Source organism: Eulemur rufifrons, chromosome 20 (assembly GCF_041146395.1).
Source record: "Eulemur rufifrons isolate Redbay chromosome 20, OSU_ERuf_1, whole genome shotgun sequence".
Lineage (NCBI taxonomy): Eukaryota > Metazoa > Chordata > Mammalia > Primates > Lemuridae > Eulemur > Eulemur rufifrons.
In genome coordinates, this window is record NC_091002.1 from 16,802,183 (window position 1) to 16,826,056 (window position 23,874).

The 23,874-nt window shown below is 44.0% G+C and overlaps 1 protein-coding gene across 1 annotated transcript in view; it reads left to right on the top strand.

Moving 5' to 3' along the window:
• Window positions 1-23,874, top strand: part of PTPRT (protein tyrosine phosphatase receptor type T) — a 778,866-nt gene that overhangs the window by 140,474 nt on the left and 614,518 nt on the right. The window contains exons 10-11 of the mRNA XM_069495747.1: window positions 374-455; window positions 9,068-9,183. Coding sequence (XP_069351848.1) covers window positions 374-455; window positions 9,068-9,183 — 198 coding nt within the window. The remainder of the gene's footprint in view (window positions 1-373; window positions 456-9,067; window positions 9,184-23,874) is intronic.

Sequence of the window (23,874 nt, forward strand, 5' to 3'; positions counted from 1 at the left end):
AGTCAGGACATTAGGAGGTAGTTCTCTGTGCTTCACTTGAAACCAGAATGAGAAAGATGCAGGCTGGGGATTCCAGGACAATTTTGGGTGTTTTTTTCCTGCATCTAAGTGTTATTTTTGAAATCCATTAAAAATGTTCCACACGACTGACTCTTCTTTTGCTAGTCACCAGAGTGTGGCCTCTTTTTTTTTTTTTTTTTTAACCTTGTTTTGAAAATCCCAGTTCATTGCCAGAGTAGTGTGCTGCCTTAAGGTAAGTCTTCTTGGGTTCGTTCTGACGGAAGCTGAAACGTAAAAAGTTGGGGTCTGGGCAGTGTCTTGTGATGAATGCTGACCGCTTCTGTGAAATTGACTCCCGCTCTGTGTGTTGCAGGTGATATTTGAATCCGTCTCTTTGAAGGGTCATCCTGGCTACATCGCCGTGGACGAGGTCCGGGTCCTCGCTCATCCTTGCAGTAAGTCTGTCCCCTCCTCCCAACACAGCCTAGCTCTGTGCCAGACTGGGTAGCGTGGCGGCTGCAATCCTCCCTATTCATTCAGCTCACAATCATCTCTCTCTCTCTCTCTCTCTCTTTCTCTCTTTCTGTCTCTTTTTTAATCCTTCAAAAATGCTTACATACTCAATGCAATCAGTCCTGAATAAATCCATAATTTTGCTGGCCTGTTCAACAGGCAGCACCTCCAGGAATTTGCAGAGAGTGGCAAAACATCTTCTTTTGAATCTCTCTCCATTATTAAGGGAGTCTAAAGTCCTGATTGTTTATTAGTGGGATTCAGACCACTGAAGTGGAAGAATTAGAGGGCTTTGGATAGAATCTTGTGCAATTGTCTTTAAAAAAAAAAAAAAAAAAAGAGCACCACCAAAACACTGAGCAAATTAGCACACTGTTCACTCACAGGGAAAAGTACCCTAAAGCTATTAATTCTTTAAAAGTAATTTTAAATACACTCATCATCTCTGTGCAGGCATAGAGGGAGATTTCTCATAGTGGTTAGTACTCACGGAGCAGTGTCAAGAGTCCTCAAAAGCGTGCCACTCCATCATGCCCATCCACTTCTTTGCTGTACTTAGTCTCAGATACGTGAATGTGTTTCAGCAGGGAGATGTGGTTCCTTGGTTACCGAATCTCAGAGGGGACAAGTCCTGGGTGCAGGTAGTTGAGATGACATCGTACCTAGTGATATTTGGTCGGGGGGATATGCACGTAGATTATGGTGGCTGGGATGCCAGCCCCACATGTCTGTGATTGTGTTGCGGATTGGAGATTCCCATTAGTTTCTTGGCGGTCATTAGTTCTAGGTAACCATACTGGGGCTCTCTCCACTCCCCCATATGGCCATGAGTCATGCTAGGGGCTGTGGTGCAGCTTGCTGTTGTCTTGAGAGATGCCATGTGCACTCCTCTCATTATGTGCCTTTCAGTCCTCCCACTTAGGGACTGTTCTCATTTCAGCCCCATCCATGTTGCTTTAATTGAAATGACTCTCTCTACTTCTGTTGCAATGAATTTGTCAGACCCTTGAACATCACTTCCGTCCCTCTGCCTGGCATTAGAATGCATTTTTCTGACTCACTGTTCTTAGAGCACCTTCTCTGAAGGAATTTGGGACAAGTTCCAAAGTTCCAGACAATATTTTGGGAAATTGTGTTTGGGTCCTGTGCAAGGAAGGCCTTCCTTCCCAGGGATCAGCCAGCATTTCAGGAATGCTGAGATCCTATTGGACTCTCCATTGTATCAGCTTAAGGTCCCTACACTCTGGGTTACTCCCTGGGCCTTTTAGAATTTCTCAGATGGGTCTGTCCATTCAGCATGTGTGGGAAATGTCTTTGCTGAGCCAGATGCCATGTGAGGAAGATCTCAGAAATCCCCCCAGCTGTACAGGGCTTATCCAGTGGATGTGCAGACAAGTCTACTTCACCGGGATTAAATCTCCCCCTTCCTTAACTCCTGTGAGTTGATATCAACTGCCCACTGGAGAATGATCTTTGGCTTAAGACTGGGAAACTGTGTTGGGAGAGGTCTGCTCTACCTGTGGTCTGTTTGCACACACTCAACCCTGCACAGCACCAGTTTTGAGGCAGTCTCTCTGAAACAAGCCTCTGTCTTCCTCAAGCCTTGCACACATCCTGTCCTTGCAGCGTGCTTGTCCTTGCTGCATCGACCTGTGTTCCTGCTTCCTACCTTATGCCTGATGCTTAGACTTGGCCTTTCTATTGATAGTAGGTGATGCTTGGTCCTTCCCAGTAGAGAACAGCATGGCTTTCTCTCCCTGGATCCCAGAACTCTGTACTCAAATAAGAATTTTCACCTCCACCATGGTGCCCAACCTTGACCCCTGTCTCTTGTCCCAGCCTCAACTACCTTCAAGTCCAGATTGGTAGAAGCTCTGCCTCACCTCCAAGCACTGACCATGGTTTGCCATCACAGGCAGTTGTTTTCTCCTCTTCTCTGGTCAATCTCCACAGGGAGAGAGTTCTCTGGATGGCATTCGGATGCCTGTTCACCCCCAAAGTCTCGTGATTCCTCCTGGAATCCTCCTGTCGCTGGAGCTGCTACCGAATTTAGGATTCTCCCAACAAACTCATCCTCCTCCTGCTGAGGTCATGGATTGCACACTTACAGAATTTCTGAGAGCCAGTTACCCAGCAAATGGGCCATAACTCAGGAAGACGTGATCCTGGCCTTATTCTTGTATAGTGTGCTTCTGCTGAGCTCAGCCTCAGTGTTTAGGCAGCTTAAACATAAACTTCCCAGAAACCACAATATGAAGACCCTGCAAGAGTGGCTGGAATTGGAAAAAATTCCCTTTAACTATATGTACAAATACTGGCTGTGTATGTAGTCATGTGAGGTGTTTTCACAGCTCACGAGTCATGAGATGTTGAGTAGAGCTTAGCAAAGGCCCTTCCTAAGGACCGATGCTCGGTTCACACCTAGCCCAGGTTTTTATCCATCCTTTCTTTCTACGAGTAAATAATTGATCAGCTAGGTGTTAGGAACTTTTCTGGGCATGGTGGATACTTAAGTGCCTAAAAAAGGGTAGGTCCCTGTTCTCACGGTGTTCACTTAGCAGGAGGGCCTGAGGAGGGAAAGGCACTAAATAAGTAACTAGTATGAAATAAGTAACTAATAATTTCAGATAGTGAAAAGTGCTGTGAATATAAGACATGTGATTGACTGGGATGTGGGAGGGCTTCTTAGATACAGTGGTCAGGGGACATGTCTTTGAAGATGTGATCTGAGCTGAGATTCGAATTACAGAAAGGAGTTTACTGTGTAAGGATTTGGGGAGGGGGCATTCTAGACAGAGGACACAGCAGGTGCAGGGGCCCCACAGTGGCAGTCAGCTCGATGCTGCCAGCATGTCCAGAGCATACAAAGCACAGGACAGAGTGGTTGGAGCCAATGTTGGGCAGGGAAGCTGTGGCCTTGGGCATGAAGGTGAGCAGCTTAGATGTTAATCTAAGTGCAGGGAGGCCCCGCTGGAATGCTGATGAAGGACCACTTGGGCTGCTCTGTGGAGAATGAGTTGAAGGGTCATAGAGAAGCAATCAGGAGACCTAAAAGGAAGAACATTCTGGAACCATGTAAGAGATGGTGGAGGCCCGAACCGTTTACAGAGCACATGCTCCATTCCAAGCACTGCTCTGGGTTTGTGGGAATGAATAAGATGGATTCATTCTCTGTGCCCAGGGGCTGAAAATAAAGCAAATATGAGGCAATTACATGATATATGACAGATGTTGTATTAGTTTGCTGGGGCTGCTGTAATAAAATACCACAGATTGGGTGGCTTGAACAACAGAAATGTATTTTTCACAGTTCTGGAGGCTGAAAGTCCAAGATCAAGGTGTCAGCAGGGCCAGTTTTTCCTGAGGCTTCTCTCCTTGGCATGTGGATGGTCCCCTTCTTGCTGCATCCTCACGAGGTCTTTCCTCTGTGCTCACGGGTCCTTGGTGTTACTCCGTGTGTCCAAATGTCCTCCTCTTTTAAGAATACCAGTCATATTTGATTACAGCCCATTCTAAAGCTCTCAGTTTAACTTAATCACCTCTTTAAAGGCCCTGTCTCCAAATCTACTCACAGGCTGGGCTACTGGGGCTAAAGCCTTCTTCATTTGAATTTGGGGAGGTCACAGTTCAGCCCATAACAGGTAGTAAGCAGTGCTGTGAAGAAACAAAGAGCATAGAAGTGGAGAGAGGTGGACGGATTAGAGGTATATTTAGGAGGTAGGGCCAGCTGGTCTTATTGATGGGTCGGGCTGGGAGACAGAGGCGTCCAAGATGGCACACGTGCACATTTCAGGCTTAAGCAACCTGGTGTGTGTCTTGGGAGAGCTGAGCACACTTCCTTCCCAGGTGCCAGCCGTGGGCCCCTGGGGCTTCTCAGAGGGGATTTCCTGTCATGCAACCAGCTAGTGGCTCCTGAACTGTCCTCAGACTGAAAGTGCTTTCCCCCAACCCCAGCCCTGCATTCGTGGCTTCACTCATAGACTATTTAAAATTTAACTATGTTGAAATACATGCATTCCCTTTATGTCCTCAGGCTTTTTAATTCTCCCCTTCTGTCCTCCAAAACATGTTTTCTGTTAACATATGGTCAGAGTTTATCAATAAGTGAGTCCACTAAATATTCTGAAAGTTCCAGGGGTGCAAGTGACTGATTTGAGGTTGTACCCTGGGTCGTTGGGAGCTGGAGTTATGCCTGCAGACGCCTGCCTTGCAGCTTCCAAAACAGCGACCGAAAGACAGGCATACTACTCAAAGGAAATTATTTTCTCTTACAAACTGAAACGTCCGGTCCGTATTTTATAGCCCATTTAACATTTTTGTGTTATTCTAAAAGAGTTCTAGCCATACTTACCCTCCACTGCTCTTTCTCAGTGTTAGCCATTAGCAGGGCCACCACGGTTGTAACTACGTACGATAAATGTCAGCACGATTTTCCACTCGGTTTCAAAATTTCTAGCTCCTAAGTTGACTTTTAGAATTTTTATAAACTCTTTTTTATTTCCCCATCACAACCTTGTCGGGCCACGTCCCTCAGCCCGCAGAGCGTCTGCAGCACGTTTCTAGCGTACGGACTGAACTCTCTCCTCCACGGTGTGGCTTCCTGCTGAGCACTGTCAGGTTTAAAGAGCAAAATAAAGGGTACAATAATATGTCTTCAGATGCTGCACTGACATCTGCAGGAGTCTGAATGTCACCGACATCAAGGCATTTTGTCCCAAATGCACAGCCGGTTTTCTGTTAACCCCGTTCAGTGGGATCCCATTTTGGGGGAGCTGGGTCTCGGCAGGGAGTGAGTGGGGGATGCTTAACTCCAGGAGCTGGTGGCTGGCCTGGGCACTGAGGTCAACTGCATTTGGCTTCAGGTGGGTGAGTTGAAGCTGGAGGAATATTTTCTCTCCCAGAACAGCAGGTGCTCAGGGAATGGGGACAGTCGAGAGAATGGCTAAAGAGGGCTATGGTGTGAGGGCATGGAAGGAGGAGGGTCAGAGAGGCCCAGAGCCCAGAGATGAGGACCAAACAGGTTCCCAGCATAAAGGCGATCCCCAGAGAGGGATATCTGTCATGAGCCAGGGCTGACCCTGAGCCCCAAAGAGCAGAGACAAAAGTAAGGGCATGTGACAAGAATCCTGAGCAAAAGGAGGGTGGTACAGATAAGCCCCACCATCTGGGCTAACATTCATGTGACCCCTGTAGCACACTGCATGGCGGAGGTGGGAAATGTCACTGGATTTATGGGGCTAAATGGGACAAGACTGGCCAGTGCAAATTGTTCCAGATGACTTACATAAGATCTACCTATCAGAGACCACAAACTGATAAAGCCTGCCTGCCAACATGTTTTGTTAAGTCCATAAGGTGTTTCAATAAAATATTAAAAGTTTAGAAGAAGAGTTTTCATATTAAACCTGGATTTCTTACTTGCCTTGAGAAATCAGTTGACTGACACCCCTGAGCAAAGCACACATGCAGGGCCTTCTCCCACTAGCTGGATTGAAGTAGCATCTGCCCCCTTTCAGTGGGGCACAGGGTCGCTCTCCAGTTCCCCCCAAATCCCCACCACTCCATATTGCCTCCCCAGCACTAAGGCTGCCATCAGATACTAGTTATTATCGTGCTCATAACGCTGCTTTTCTTATATAGAGAAATCTTTATTTTACCCAAGTCTCTATCAAAAGTGGGAAAATGAAAGATGGGGCAAGGAGGTGGGGTTTTTGTTTTGTTTTACAACTGAGCGACTTTATTCATTTACATAACTGTATGGCTCTTGTAGGCGCATGGGTCCTACATCTCTGCAGTAAATTGCCAGTGTTTCCCCAGAACATTAACACTGGGAGCCATTAAACATCTAAATCTTCTACTCCCGAAGGTAGGAGGGAGGGAGGAAGAGGAATGAAAGATGGAAGAAGTGGAGAACAGTCAGAAGCAAGCAGGGACATTAATCCAGAGAAAATTCATTGCTAATCACACATGTCCCAGAGGTCAAACCATTTTCCCAGCATCCCAAAGAGCATCCCTCTGTAAAACCCAATACAGAGTTTCCCAACATGGGAGCTAAGACTCTGCACTTCCTTTCTCCATGGGGTGGATGTCCCCTCCCTCTTTAAACCTGTGGCGTAAACAGACTTATAGGGTTTGCTCTATTCCCACTTCAGGTAGTGTCCAAAAATAACTTTACAAAATTATACAGGAGAGCAGAAAGGAAACAATTTCAGACAATCAAAGCAGCATGACATTTGGCAGGTTGACTGGATGTAGGAATCTTAAACTCTAAGAACCCGCAAGAAGTGGTCTTCCCTGGGCCTTGGATCCTTGACTGGTGTGGGGTCTCAGAGGTGGCAGTGAGGGATCTCTTGAGATGTTGCCATTAGTTTAAAAACCTGAGCAGGAGGCATGTTTTCTCACAGCAAGTCTGCCTAATCACACCGCAGTTCTTGGCTTTTGCTGAGTTTTCTAGGTGGTGACATAGTTTGGTAGACAAGATAGTTCAAAGCAAGAAAAAATAGCAAAAAACCAAAAAGGGATCACTTATGGTAAGCTATTTGGGGACAATGAGAGGAGCCCAGAAGTCAGCACAGCCCTGCCTGGGAGCCCTTTCCCTGCACCCTGAGGTCTGTCTGTTGGCGCCATCTTCATTCCCAACGTCCAAGAGGCAAGAGGACGTGCTAGTTACATGTTCAGCTTGGAGCTAAAGTGGAGCTGGACTGAATTCTGTTTCTGACTCTCACTAACGCTGGGTAACTTTGCGCACGTTAAACTTGCTGAGCCTTGGTTTCTTCTGCGTCTCTAAAAGGGAAATGATAATAGTGTCTGCTTTACAGGAATGTCATGAAGTTAAATTAGATAAAACATGCAAAGCATTTGTCATGTTTAATAGTACTTGGCCTTGTAGGGGTTCTCCATAAATGATGTTATTACTATTATTTGACTCCCTCTGGAGAGGGGGCCAGAGGCCTTTGTTGAACCTCCTTGATTCTCCCATAACTCTCCATTTGGTCCCATTCTGGGGTGTTCTGTGCCCAGTTCATCGCTGGTTTGGTTGGTGGTGGCTGGGTTCCTTTGCTTTGCCTCAATGGAGAGCTCATTCTTCTAGACATAGGTTATCAGCCTGTGGAGAGCTGGCATTGCTGCTATTTGGAGAGCCAATATTTAGAGAGCTCATGTAGATGAGAACCTATCCCCACAAAAAAGGAGAGAAGTGAACCCAAGTTACCCAGCATAAAACATATGCGGAATCCTGGGACTGACTGTTCACAGACTCCCTAGTTTCCCTTTGAACGTCCTTTTCCTCTCTTGCCCAGGCCCCAGAATCACTGCTCCCCTCATGCTCAGGAGGGGCCTTCACTTCCAGCTGAGACTGTGGGATCTTGTGACTTTGGAAGGTTTCTTGAGTTCTCTGTGTCTCAGTTCATTCACTGTACAATAGAGATACTGCCTCTACCGACGGCACTGGGTTAAATGAGTCACCACAGTAGGCCCTGCACAGGGTGCTGACCACATAGCAGGCACTTCGTGAGTAATAGCTGCTAGTTCTCCCCTCCTCCTCTTCCCCTTCCTCCATTCTTCATCCTTCTCACCATCTTCATCGTAGCATATTCTCCAAGGCTAAGTGTGCAAGTCTCAGGCCCAAAGGTGCTTCACTTCAGCTTTCTTTTTTCTGCTTGTTCGGGCTACAGGGAAGTGTCCTCTATGGTGAATATCTGCCCCCCTCACCCCACCTCCAATTTTTCTCCCTCTCGACTTTCAGTGTCATGGTTCCACCTCTCATCCCGCGCCAGCCCCAGAGGCAATGGCCAATTAGGGTATATTCTAGGGATGTGTGTGCCAATTCCCAGGGTGGTGTTGCACAGCAGCTAGTAGAGGGACTCTGAGGGTCTCAGAGACCTGAGTTCATGTCTTGGCTCCCCCACTACCTGGATGTCTGGTTGTGTCTAACTTTTTTTTTTTTTGTTGAGACAGAGTCTCACTTTGTTGCCCAGGCTAGAGTGAGTGCCATGGCGTCAGCTTAGCTCACAGCAACCTCAGACTCCTAGGCTTAAGCGATCCTACTGCCTCAGCCTCCCGAGTAGCTGGGACTACAGGCATGCGCCACTATGCCCGGCTAATTTTTTCTATATAGATTTTTAGTTATCCATATAATTTCTTTCTATTTTTAGTAGAGATGGGGTCTCGCTCTTGCTCAGGCTGGTCTTGAACTCCTGACCTCGAGCGATCCACCCGCCTCGGCCTCCCAGAGTGCTAGGATTACAGGCGTGAGCCACCGCGCCCGGCCGTGTCTAACTTTTTAACCCCTCAGAGCCTTAATGTTCTGATCTGTGTGCTGGGGTACTGCCTTGCTCATGGGTTTTTGTGAGGGTTTGGTGAGATACTGTGTGTAACGCTTATAGGACAGTGCCCAACTCATGGTAAGTGATCGACTGACTCTTCCCTGGGCCAGGCCACTTCCCAACCCCAGTCCCACCCTGCCCAGTGCCCACTTTGAGCTGCTGTCTGCCAAGAGGGAGGTGGCACAGGCTGTTGCATCCTGTCCTCATGTGTCCTTTGGTTTCTCTCTTAGGAAAAGCACCTCATTTTCTGCGACTGCAAAATGTCGAGGTGAACGTGGGGCAGAACGCCACGTTTCAGTGCATTGCTGGCGGGAAGTGGTCTCAGCATGACAAACTTTGGCTCCAGGTAAGACTGGGAGAAGCTCCTGCTTATCTCGGCCCACCCCCTGGTAAGGGAAGAAAGCGTGTGGTGGGATGAAGGGTTTGATCAGGAAGGGGAGGGGATATTTTTTAAGTCCCTCTGCTCCTTGGATGGTGCTCTGCATCCATGATCTTATAATACTAAATCACAACTATAACTCTGTTAGGTTGGCATTGATATACACATTTTACAAATGGAGAAACTGAGGTCAAAATCTCAAAGTTCCGGAGCTAGAATTTGTGACTGTGACCTTTTCCAACTACCCTCTAACAACCTTTGTCTTTTAAATCCAGATTACTAGGGCTGAGGCAAACTGAATATTTGAGGTTCTGGGTATGTGGTATCATAAAATCTTGACTGGAAGGTGCTTGGATGTCCAGTGGTTCACTAGTCCCCCTGGGTAAAATCGGAGAGTCACCGTTTAGTGGAATTTGTCACTAAAATGAGCAATCTGTCTGTTCTCTGGCTGAACAGGTCCATCAGTAAAGTCCATCAGGAAAGTGTTTTAAGCTTAAATTTGTTTTCCTGTTATTTCTGCTCATCGGTGCTGCTTCCCAAGCAAGATGAGAAAGGACCACTTTGGATGGGGGTTAGACGCAGGGGCAAGACACAGAACTAAAACACAGGTTGTTATAGTGTTGGCAGACACCTGTCAAGGCTAACACAAATACCAAATTCCGGGGCAGCACAGACATTGGAGCTGTGCTGTTCAGTGTGGTAGCCACCAACCACATGCGGCTGTGGCTATATATAATTTAGAAAATATTTCTATTCTTTTGCGTAGATTCCCAGTAGTGGGATTACTGGATGGAATGGTAGGTCTACTTTTAGTTCTTTGAGGGCTCTCCGTACTGTTTTCCAGAGGGGTTGTACTAGTTTGTAGTCCCACCAACAGTGTATAAGCATTCATTTTTCTCTGCATCCACGCCAGAATCTGTTGTTTTAGGACTTTTTAATAATGATCATTCTCACAGGGGTAAAGTGGTATTTCATGGTTTTAATTTGCATTTCCCTGATGCTTAGTGATGTTGAATATTTTTTTCATTTTTTTTTTTTGGCCATTCGTCTATCAGGAATGGAAAAATAAATACCATGTGTTCTCAATAATAACTGAGAGCTAAACAATGGGTACACAGGGCACAAAGAGACGTAAAGGATATTGGAACTAAGAAGGGGGGAGGATGGAGAGGGATGAGGGATAACTTACCTATCAGGTACAATGGACACTGTCCAGGTGACAGGCACTCTGAAGGCCCTAACTTCAGTGTTATATGGTGTATCCATGTAACAAAAACATTTGTACTCCCTTAATATTTTGAAATAAAAAAATTAAATAAATAAATAAATATTTCTAAATAGTTTTATTGAGGCATAATTGAGATACAATATATACCATCTGGTTTTGATATATGTTTATATGTGAAACCATTACCACAATTAAGACACTGGCCATAGGCATCACATTAAGAGTTTCCTTGTCCCCACTGGTGTTCCCTTCCTTTCCCCTCCCCAGCCCTGTCTGTCACAGGGAACCACTGCTGTGCTTTCTGACACTATGTATTAGCTTGCATGTTCTAGAATTTTATATAAACAGTCTCATGTAGAATATACTCTTCTTTCACTCAACATAATTATTCTGAGGTTTCTCTATGTTGTTGTGTGTAACAATATGTATTTATATTTTGCTGAGAAATTATTTCAGGGTATGGATATAACATGATTTGTTTATCCGTCCACCTGTTGATGGACACCTGTGGGTTGTTTCTGGTCTCTGGCTATTACGGAGAAGCCGTTGTGAGCACTCATGTGCCAGTCTTTGTATGAACCTATTCTTTCATTTCTCTTGGGTAAATACCTAGGTGTGGAATGGCTGGGTCATCTGATAGCTGTGTGTTTAAATTTTTATAAATCAACAAGCTGTTTTAAAAAATGTCTGTACCATTTTACATTCCCCACCCACAGTCTGTGAAAGTTCTAGTTGCTCCACATCCTCACCAACACTCCATATGGTCGATCTTTCTAATTTTAGCCATTTGCATAGATGTGCAATGTCCCGCATTGTGGTTTTAATTTTCATTTCCCTGATGAGTGATGATATTTTCCTGTGCTCATTTGCCCAGCCGTCTCTCTACATACTTTGATGAGAGTTCGTATTATCACTTTTCTTTTGAATTTAAGCCCATTTCCTGCACTTGGGAAATCCGTGGGCAGAAAGAACCCAGAGGGGCTAGCAGTTCTTCCTCACTGCTTAGCAGCTCAGCAGAATGGACATAGCGGTCACGGCTGCCCTCCTTGCTTCCCTAGGCTGCTTGCAGACCACAAGAGAACATAATAAACTTCCACCTGCCACTCCAGTCTTCAGCAGTGTTATTTACTCTTTTCAATATAATTAGTATTAAAGTGTACTAGGCTGCCAAGAAGCTTTGTCATTTCGGTGGCATTGCCTCGACTGGGTCATGGGAATGAGGCGGGATGATCACAATATTTTCAGCGACTTTATTTGGGTTTTCCAATTATTTTATGATTGTTATTGCTGCAGCTCTGAGTTGCATGCCCTAAACCTTGGACCTGTCAGTGGGAGGATGTTAAAGCTGAACATAATTGAAGTTTTGAAGAAAATAGATAGAAACATAGGGCGTGGAGCTCTTCTCCATCTTATGTATCTACTTTTCAATGTAAACCTAATCTTATTTCACAGAGCGTTTTTCGGGGAGCTTACAATGGGACATAAAACATGAGAAGATAGTGTAAATTAAAAGCGAGGTGACACAAGATAGGAGGGAAAGACTATACCGGAGCTGGTAATAATGTTAAAACCGCGTGTCTACACGCCTGCTCCTTATTGGCGGGTCACAAGCAGAGCCCCAGAGCACCACAGCCTCCAGTGGGATAAAGAAAGCTTGTCAGATATACAGTTCACAATGTCTGCGAGAGATAAACACACACCAATTGCTCAGGAAAATTCCAACTGTTGTTCACACAGAGGCCAGACAGGAATTGTTCCCCTGAGTCCTCATAAAGAAAACACTGTGTGATGTAATGAACAGCGTTTCCCGCCGCAGCCTTATTGAGGGCACACAAGTGAGTTTCACGGGCCTGTTTCACATAATGACGCTCTGTGTAAAAGCAGTTTTGGAGGGGGGATGAGGAAGGAGGGGTGAGGTAGGCGATGTGATACAGCAGAGGCCCCGGCTCTCTGCGAATCTGTCTCTGTCCTGGGGTTCTTGAAACTGATCTGCTGAGTAAATAGATTCAATAACTGTTGCTTCAAGGAAACCTCCCTAAATACTCTTTTTCATCTACATTTCAGAAAATATTGAGAGATTGTTTACATTGTGCCCTCTGGCAAATGCATTCATGGCTAGATCAGTCCAGGCTTACGTGGAACAGTGTAGTTGGATGGTTGGAAGTAGCATGTGTTAGGGTTCTCCAGAGAAGCAAGAGAAGGAAAAGACTTAGCATGAGGAACTGGCTCCGCGATTATGGAGGCTGAGAAGTCCCATGATCTGCTGTCCACACGCTGGAGACCAGGGAAAGCCAGTGGTGGAATTCAGTTCAAGTCCAAAGCCCAGAGAATCAGGGAAGCCAATGGTTTTAGTCCAAGTTCAAGGGTAGGCGAAGACCAATGTCCTGGCTTAAGCAGGCAGGAAGCAAAAGGAACAAATTCCTCAGCCTTAGCTTTTTTGTTCTATTCCTCCAAAGACTGGATGAGGCTACAAAGCATATGTACCCCTGTAATATTCTGAAATTTAAAAAAATTAAAAATTAAAAAAAAAGAAATCTTTCCTCTTAATCTTTTATATTATATGGGATGATGAGAAGAGGAAGGAATTGGGGCGGTCTTGATCATGTTATTGTGCTGTATCAACATCTTAATTCTTTAAGCAGTGAAAGCTTCTCTTTCTCAAGTATACTTGGTCTACACAAGGCCATGCATCAATAAAAGTTTCTAAGATATGCCAGACCAAAAAAAAAAGATGGGATGAGGACCATCTACTTTACTGAGTCCACTGATCCAAGTGCTAATCTCATTGACACACCCAGAAATAGCATTTAATCTGGGCACCCTGTTGCAGTCAGGTTGACACATAAAATTAATGATCATATAGGTTAACATTTTTCTACAAAATAGAAAGTGCCTGTCGAGAGACCTGCCATTCAGGAGATGACTGCGGCTGCGACCTGGGACAGGCCAAGGCAGTCGCAGATTTCTCATGAGACGTTGCTTTGGATCTGTTCCAGCACCTAGAGGAGCAGCTGGCAGACTCACCAAAGTTCTTTTCCGTATAACAGGGCTGGGGAGACTTAGCCTGAGAATCCCCGAAGCAAGTGAAACGGGCATGTCATGGCCAAAAGATTCTCCCTAAGACACCTCCAGCAGATCTAGCTTTGAGCAATGCTCTTTCCCGCTGCAGCTTCCAAGATATCAGCTCAGGAATTTCCCTAAGTCGCCAAAAGTGGCATCTTTTATACCAGTTAGTTTTAAGTCAGGGAAATAAGGCTTTGTTTCCAGTGTTTCCTGAATGGTAGGTGTGTCAGTGGCCTTTCCTTCTGGCAGTGGCTGGGGAGCAGTCACGGCTTGAGATAAATCCCTGTCACCTGTGTCGTGGAGAAGGCTTGCCTTCCTTTCTAGAGTGGAACTCTATAGCCTGCTTTGTCTTAAGTGGTTTCAGATGATAAATTAATAAGTTAAAAAGCTGGATCAGCCTGTGCCCCTGTTTTACACCCTCGTGGAAACTTTATATGTCCTTAGAAGACCCTGTCTGCTGGTGCTGGCTTTCCTGGAATTATAGCGCAAGTTCTGCATGAGAATGAATGTGGAAATGCGTGTACCTGAGCCTAGAACAATTCTAGCACGTGGGGGCAAAGCATGATAAAAGCCCAGTAAAAACATCACAGGCAGCTTGTCTTGTCCTGGGATGATTTCTCCAGGAGGTGAAGAGTATAACGCCGTGGTCTGTGATGGAAGGACCTCATTCGCAGCTGGCCTACTCTTTATGTGACACAGTGGTCTGAGGAATCCAGACTTGCATTTTCCAAGCAAGTGGATGGTGTGCAGTGTAAGTGGAATGTCCATTAAGGAAAGTGGTCTGCCATTTTGGGTAACCTTTTTACAAAAAGAAAAATATTATATTCACAGTACGACCAGATAGGACTATCCTGACAGAATTATCAGTATCGCACAGTGACAATGTAAATGGGCACATCTTTTATGCAGGATAATTAGGCAATTGATATCTAAAGCCTTAAATATACATATTAATATTTTTCTAATGAATAACTTATGGGAATTTGCCTAAGGAAATAGCCAGAGATAGGGACAAAAATGTATCTGCAAGTATGTTCAACAGGGCAAAAAAACTGGAAAGAACATACATATATAAAATAAATATTTCCCCATAGATACATACACATACAACACTATGAAACAGGTATCAGGACATTTAATAATTGATTATGATGAAAGATTATGTATGCTTTTAATTTTCATGTCAATTCTTTCCTGTTTCATCCAAATACTCTAACATAAATATAGGAAACTAATATAAGCAGAAAAAATGCTATTAAAAAAGAGAAAAATAGTCACTTTTTCCAAGATACAGAATATTCTCAGGATAGTAGGGAACCTTGGCTGGGTTTGGGATACCTAATTCCAACAGGAGTGCTGGCCCTGCAGTGAGTACACAGGTAAAATTTTCTAAGGTTTCTCCCAAACCCCTATCATCACCATCAGACACTGCTCATTCAGAGGGTGTTTAGCAATACTCTGTGTGTGTCTTCCTGTCTTCATCAAAGAACACGGTAGTTGGGGACTCCATCCTAGAACTCCTCGGGGACTCCAGAGCAGACCCTGTCAGCTGTGGAGCTGACTTCCAGGCCTCCCTGCAAAGGATTTGCTCCACTGGGGGTTTGTACAAGTAACATTTAAAGAGCCTCACAGATGAGGCCATGTGTCCATGCGCTCTGCAAAGGTCTCAGTCGGGGCAGGGTATGTGTTTAGACAAATCACATGTGTTGGACGGGGAGCAGATCTGAATCTAGCAGGTAAAGGCTCCCGTGAGCCCATCGGCTCGACAGCAGCAGCACCAGGGCTGATGAGATAAGGAGACACTTCTCACCCAAGCTGATTCTTCCAGTAAACCTGTGTCCTTCCTCCCTGCAGGGCTGACGCTGGCTCCCAGGGCTGTGAGTGTTTTGGGGACCAGCTCCTCCTCTTATTTGCCTGCATCTGAACTAGGCATCTCACCCACATGGGATTTCTGTTGAAAATCTAGTGGCCACACAACAACTAAACGATGATAAAAAAATGATACTACTCATAACAGCTGATGTTTATTACTGCTTATACATATGATGTATTTAATTCTCATAACCAGTCTTTCAGGTAGATGTTATCATAGCCCCATTTTACAGATGAGGAGACTGAGCCTTAGAGGGGTAAACGATGCCCTAGAGTCGCACAGTAGTGAGCAGCAGAGGCAGGATGTAAACATGGGTCTGTGTGATATTCTTCAGTCCTGTGCTCATCCTCCTGTGCCTCCCTCATAGCCCTGTCACCTTGGGTCACCACTCCAGCTTTTCCTTCTATGCAGATGGCTTCCTATTAAAAAACAAATTTATTTTTTTAGCACATATTTATACACCTCTGATTTGTTGGCTGCTGTAGTAGATACTTAAGTATATTTGAATTTCTCAAATCTACACATGAGATCAATGAAATAAAAATGCCCTTTATTTTTTTTTTCAAATTGCCACCCTTTAGTTGCCTTCCTAATTCTTTTATCCTTTTCTTAGCCACATTTCTTAAATGTGATGTCTACACTTGCAATGCAGCTTTCTGCAATGTCCACCTCATCCAGGAAGTGGCCCTTATAAATGTCACCAGTGTTCTCTTTGTTGCTGTAGCCAAGGGATACTTATTGGGCCTTATACTTGACTTCTATTTCTGCCTTTGATGATGCTGACTGCTCCCTCAGTGAAAATCTTTCTTCCCTCTTGGTTCTATGAAACTGTCTGTCAACAACTGTGAAGGATCTAAGACGTTTTACCTTATTTGCAGACTAACAAGGTAGACTGCCACAGTCTCATAGGTGCTGGCAGAAGACACAAGACTCCTGGGTCAGAGACAAAGGACTTTATTATTCACCACACAGCAAGCAGCATAAACTTCATGTTATAGTCAGTTTCACTTGTCCCTTCCCCCCCTAGTCCCCCTCATCCCCATGGGGATGATGTGGGGGTGGATCCAGGTGGATGTTTGCACACAGTAGATCTGCATCATAGCTGAATAACCCCATGCTTAGAAACCCCCCATTTTCCATTAATAGCTTTATTGAGCTATAATTTACAAACCATAAATTCAGTATATTTGATGCCTTCTGTACTTTTATAGAGTTGTGATAACATCATCACATGCTCTATCGTCTCTGCTACTTTTCACTTGAAAGTAATCCTAGATCAACAGACAACTCCTTTAGGGCAACCCAGTGGATGAAAATCTACCTGGGCAGAAAAGGCTGCATTTTCTCACATTCTGTAGCTACATCTTCAGAAAAGGCTGTATTTTCTCAAATGTATCTGCCCCTAATGCCTGTTCTTCCCCATCCCATGCAACTCACCTCTGGGGACCCTAAGCAGCTCTGACCTGGAAATTTCCCCTCACACACTTATTCTTTCTGTGTCTTCTCTCCGCCCATCCTGGGTTCACAGCCTTCAGGATTAATTCCAGGCCATCTTGCCCCCATTCTCTGCTAGGAGCTGGGAGAGAGTGGTGAGGGGGCAGACTCACTTCTTGCTCTCATGGAGCTTACCTTCTGGTGGGAAAGACAGATGGAAAGCAACTAATCACAGAGGTGACTATTTCCTCACCATGTGACAAGGCTGCCAGGGAGGAGGATGGGCGATGGTGAGGGCAGAGCAGGGCAAAGTGGGGAGGATTATGTGTATCCGAGTGCTCTCGGAGAACGGGGCCTTTGCGTGGACTCTGGGAGCTGAACCAGGCACAGGCAAAGGGAGATGTTGTCAGGCAGGAAGAGGCTTGTGTGCAGGGCTTCCACCACCAGCTCATCCTCTTTGCTCAGAGCTTAAGGCTCCCTGTGGGGCTTATGTCAGTCCCTTCCTGACTCTGCAGGAGTTCTGAACCCAGAAATCAACCCCAAATGAGCAGCCAGCTGTGCATGCAGTGGGCCCTAGGAAGGGTTTCAGTATAGCTAATCAAAAACTATTTATGCGTACTTCCATTTCTTCTAACTTTCAATAAAGAATAATCAAAAGCTATTCTTTAGAGACTGCCAAAAAGGTACAAATATGGTCTTAAGAGAATCAATGGGGGAGATTTTAGCACATTTCCAAATGTCACACCCTGGCAGCAGTATACCTGAAAGTGAAAAGAATATTCATTACACATGAATTGTGGGAATCTCACCCAAATATTTTCTGGCCAGGAGATTCCTGGAGCAATCAGAACAAATTTCAGTTGGAAATCCTGGGCCTGATTTTATATTATATTATATATTTTTTATTTTATTTTAATGTCAGAAGTTCAGAGCAGCACACTGAAGGCTTCTGGGACCCTGTATTAGAATATCTCCTGTAAGCCAGATAAAATATATGTTGTGTGAAACTAGAAAAAAATTTCCTTTTATTAAAGACAGTAATGTTTCCACTTCAGCCAATTACACATCAGTTTCAAGGCTTCCTACTCTTTCTGAAATGACAGCAATTTTTACAGGCTGTGTCCTATCTCTCTGTGAAGGGAATAACATCCCAGCACCGGAGGAGAGTGGATGGGGAATTGCAAAATGGCAAGGCCATTACAGATTCCCTGATAGATAATCAGGTGGTGGGGAGACAGTGCTCTCTGTAGCATCAGGTGTGACTCTTGCCTTCCTCTCTAGGTGGATCCTGAAGATAGAGAGGTCTTGCCTGTGGGTGGAAGGATGCACATGTGCCAGGGACAGAAATATAAAGTGTAGGTTTTTACAGCCCCTGTTCTTCCAAGGAGTATGTGCTCTCATACCAAGCCAACTTATCCACATCAAACAGAGCAAGCCAAGGGAAGGTGGAATTTGAGTTGTTTTTAAAGAGCAAGGCAAGCAGATGAAAGAGGGAAAAGAAAAAAAAAAAAAAAAAAAACAAGAGAGAGATTTCAAAGGCAACTGTTGCCATAATGAGAGACACATGGGTATCAAATGGGATTAAGCAGAACCACTGATTAGGCTGTAAAATGCCTTTGTTCAATTTAGAGCATGTGTTCCCTGTGGATAGATGAATTGGAAACACTGGCTCACCTTCTGGGAGAATGCAGCTCCATGGGCATGTAGCAGACAGGGCCTTTAGGCAGAGCAAAAAAGGTGACCTTCCTCCAAGGGGACTCAGCCTACAGTCAGGACTCGTGGCTTTGCTAATACAGTGTGGGTTGGATTTGGGTGCCACACCCTCACCTTGTGGCTGGGCACCCTGGGTGCAGTGATCAGTTGCTCAACTTCAGGAAATGGTCCTAGATTTAAGGAACTTTCCCATTCATGTGTTATGTGGTATTATTTGGCCCCTTGCATCCATTGAAAGACTAAAGATGACATTAGCCTTCAAGTCTGTGAAGAGCCAAGACAAGGTCAGCAGCATTAGCATCACCTGGGAACCTGTTAGAAATGCAAATTATCCATCCTCACCCCAGACACCCAGAATCACCCATCAGGTGATTCTCGTGCATGCTAAAGTTTGAGAACTCCTCAAACTCACTCAACCTATAGCATATCAGATATGCCATAACTTGATAATATATGAAAAGAATCTGATAGCCAAGAAGCTTGGAAGATACTTGGTTGCTTCTTATATATTTCTGACTTAGAGATTCCCAACGTTTCCAGAAAGCTAGGCATCTGGGCTTCTTTCACAGTATTTCCCAAACAGCTTTCTGTGGTGTAGTTGTTTTCTGCAAGATGGCATTAAATATTCTTTGAATGGAAAAAGTAAGTTTCTGGAACGCTGCACATTCTACGCTACTTTCACAGAGTCATTAAGTGTAACTGTGTACTGTTATCTACTGGATGGCAGATGGGTGATGTGATTAAAGTCTCAGTCTCTGGAATCAGATCACCGGGGTCCAAATTCTAACTCAGCCACGCAGCAAAGTCATATAAGGTTGTGCTACTCCTAGTGAGGCTCCTGGGCCAGCAGCGGCGTCAATACCTGGGAACTTGCTAGAAATGAAGAATCAGGCTCTGTGTTTTTAACAAGATCCGTAGGTGATGTGTATGCAGTAGTTTGAGAAGTTCTTTAAGCCATATCGCTTGACCTCTCTCTGCCTCAGTTTCTTCATTTGTTAAACAGGAATATTAATAGGACCTCATACTTTATCAGGCATCAGAATCACCAGGTGGGTTTTTTAAAACAAAAATGGCCTGGCCCCACCCCTGCAGGTCCTGATTTATTAGGTCTAAGGTGGGGCCGGAGGATTCGTGCTTCTAATAAGTTCCCAGGGGATGCGAATGCAGCTGCTCTAGGGACTGTGCTTTGACAACTACTGCTCTAGATTATTCTAAGAGCATTTCTCTTTCCATGCCAACCCTGTTTTACTCCATGAAGTTTATTATTTCAATGCTCAACTTTGTTTTACTTTTTTTTTTTTTTCGCTGTTTTGTTGGAATTTTAACCCAACCTGTAAATTCCTTTGGGCAGGAATTATACCTTCCACATTCTACGCTCTCTCATTTTCTGTTTTGTAAAATACTGAGTACATTTCTGGTGTGATTAATAAGAGAATAGGGAAAGGGGAAAAATCTCAGGCTACCAAACTCAATAAACAACATCTACAACATCTACAAATGGATATCAGCCCTGGGATTCTCTTAAAAATTTATATTTCTGGGAAGAAGGGCCAAGGTGGTGGACTAGAAGCACTCTGCACGATACTGCTGTCGTGGAGAGGATCGAAAGTGGCAGATAGATACTCGCCCTCAGATTGATTATCTTAGAGAGATCTTCGGGAATCAACAGAGAGGCAATAGGAGTCTCCCAAAGTGAAGGAGAGGGAAGTGGGATGACCCACTTAGCTGGATTGGAGGTACTTGGGGAAGGTGCCTGCACATGGGGAAGGGGCAGAGGAGTGTACCCCTGGGTGCCACACTTCCCCTGCAGACATTATAACCAGAGCTGAGGAAGGGCCCCTCCACAACACCAAGCCTCCAGACTGATGCAGAGACTGGCCTGGAGGCTGTGCAGTGGCATTTGCTCTGGAGAAAAGGCACAGCTGGGTTCCAAACCCTGGGCTCTATGGTAGATGCCATTTTGAGGTCCCAGCCTCAGAACACTTTATCTACCTGGGAGTCAGATCCATAGCTGCTGCCTCTCCCTCACCCCTGCCAAGGAGGGAGCAGGAGGGCCAGGTGCTCTTGTGTACCCCATATGCGGGTGCTACAAACCCAGAGTGCTGCTGGGGGACTTGGGCAGAGCAGGTGCCTATGGACCTAGCAACTGCTGCCATAGCCTGAATGGCTCCACCCAGCCATACTTCCCATGGGACCTGGAAGCAGCACACACCTGTGACCCTCAGCACCCACCACTAGCCATCTGGGCAGCACAGCCACTGCCACTGCTGCTGCCACTTGGGAAGCCCTCCTAAGGAAGGACTTGGACAGGGCACACACCAATGTAGCCATCACTGCCAGACCTGGACAGACTGCCCCACCAAAGGCTCACCCCTCCATGGGCCAGCACTGCCACAGTGGCCTCATGACAACCACAGGGGAACGGTGAGATGCAGGAGAGCAGCTGTGCTAAAGGTCACAGTGCATCTACCCCTCTCCTGCCTGGTCAATCTTCCAGAGTAGGACTCAAGCACGCCGTTCAGGGACTTCTTCCTCCCTTCACCGAGCAACAAAGGTCCCAGAGGATAAGTGCACCACAAAGCTATCTGTTTTGAGTTGAGAGAAGAGGTTTCAGATGGGAAGGAACCATCATAAGAACTTCGGCAACATGAAAATAATGGTCTGTCTTTACACCCCCAAAAGATCACAGTAGCTCTCCAGCAATGGACTCCAACAAAAAGAGATTGTTGAAATGTCAGATGTAGAATTCAGAATATGGATGGCAAATAAGTTCAATGGGATTGATAAGAAAGTTGAAAACCAACACAAAGAAACAAACAAACAAAAATTTCAGGATATGAATGAAAAATTCACTAAAGACATAGATAATATAAGAAAAATATAACAGAATTTTTGGAAATAAAAAGTCATTTAGGGAATTTCAAAATTACAGCAGAAAGTTTTAATAACAGACTAGTCCAAGCAGAAGAAGGAATTTCAGAGCTTGAAGATAAGGTTTTTGAATTAACTCAGTCATTCAAAAATGTAGAAAAAAGAATCAAGAATAAGGAACAATCCAAGAAATATGGGACTATGTAAAGCAAACAAATACAAGGTTTCCCTGAGAGAGAAGAAGAAAAAACAAAAAGCATGGAAAACCTATTTGAGGAAATAATTCAGGAAAACTTTCCTGGTATCACTAGAGATTTAGACATCCAGATAAAAGAAGGTCATTGAACACCTGGAAGATTCATGGCAAATAGGACATCACCAAGGCACATAGTCATCAGTCTAGCCAAAGTTAAAATGAAGAAGAAAATCCTACAAGCTGGGAGATGAAAATATCAAGTAACTTACAAAGGAAAACCCATCAGACTAATGGCAGACTTCTCAGCAGAGACCTTACAAGCCAGAAGGGATTGAGGTCCCATTTTTAATCTCCTTAAACAGAATAACTGCCAACCAAGAATTTTGCATCCTACAAAACTAAGTTTCATAAATGAAGGAGAAATAAAGTCTTTCCCAGACAAGCAAATGCTAAGGGAATTTGTCACCAGTAGACCTAACCTACAAGATATACTTAAAAGTGCTCTAAGTGAAACAGAAACAATCAGTCAATACCTACCAGAGTAAAAACACCTGAAAATTAAAACTCCCAGCTCTTATAAAACAGTAACACAAGGTAGAAAACAAAACAACAAGGTAACAATCAATATGATGAACAGAATAGTATCTCACATGTCAATATAACATTGAATGTTAACAGTCTTAATGTCTGCTTAAAAAATATAGATTGGCTAAATGGATTAAAAAAACACAACCCACATATGTGCCATCTCCAAGAACCCATTTAACTTGGAAAGATTCTCATAGACTCAAGGTAAAGGGGTGAAAAAAATATTTCATGCAAATGGAAACCAAAAGTGAGTAGCTATTCTCATATCAGATAAAATAGACTTTAAATCAACAATGATAAAAAAGACAAAGATGGTCATTATATAATGACAAAGGGATCAATATAACAAGAAAATATAACAATCCTAAATATATATGCACCTAACACAGCCACTCCCAGCTTCATAAAACAAATTCTACTAGATCTAAGCATGGAAATAAATAGCAACTTCATAATAGCCAGGGACTTCAAAACTCCACTGACAGAACTGATCATCAAGGTAGAAAATCAACAAAGAAACACTGGACTTAAAACAGGACTCTAGAACAAATGGACCTAGCAGACGTTTACAGAACATTCTACCCCAAAACTGCAGAATACACATCTTTCTTATCAGCACATGGGACCTTTTCCAAGATAGATCATATGTTAAGTTGCAAAACAATTCTCAGCAAATTCAGAAAAATCAAAATCATACCGTGTGTCTTCTCAGACCACAGTGGGATAACACTAGAAATTAATTCCAAGAGAAACTCTCAAAACTACACAATACACAGAAATTAAGCAACCTGCTGCTGAACAATCCTCTGGTTAATGATGAAATCAAGATGGAAATGGAAAGATTTTTCTAATTAAATGACAAGATGATACAAGTTTCCAAAATCTCTGGGATACAATAATAGCAGTGCTAAGAGGGAAGTTTGTAGCCTTAAATGCCTACATCAAAAAGACAGAAGGGTCACAAGTTAATAACCTAATGTCACAGCTCAAAGAGCTAGGAAAAGAAGAACAAACCAAATTCAAAGCTAGCAGAAGAAAAGAAATAACAAAGATCAGAGCAGAACTAAATGAAATGGAAACCAAAAAGCAATACAAAGAAACAAAAAGTTGGTTCTTTGAAAAGATAAACAAAATTGAAAGACCACTAGTCTAGACCACTAGAAATAGAAGAGAAAGGACTCAAATAAGTTCAATCAGAAATGAAAAAGGAGACATTAACAACTGATACCACAGAAATATAAAATATCATCGGTGACTATGATGCAAACCTCTGTGCACACAAACTAGAAAATCCAGAGGAAATGGATAAATTTTTGGAAAAATACAACTTCCCAAGCCTGAATCAGGAAGAAACAGAAATCTTGAACATGCCAATAATGAGTAGCAAAATTGAAACAGTAATAAAAGAGATCTACCAATTAAAAAGAAGCCTGAAACCACACATATTCACAGCCTCATTCTACCAGATCTATAAAGAAGAACTGGCACCTATCCTACTAAAACTGTTTCATAACATTGTGAGGGTTAGAATCCTCCCTCTTCATTCTATGAAGCCATTATCACCCTGATAACAAAGCAAGAAAAGGACACAACAAAAAAGAATACTATAGACCAATAGTCCTCATGAACATAGACACAAACTTCTAAAAAAAAAAAAACAAACAAACAAAAAAAAAACCCCAAAAATACTAG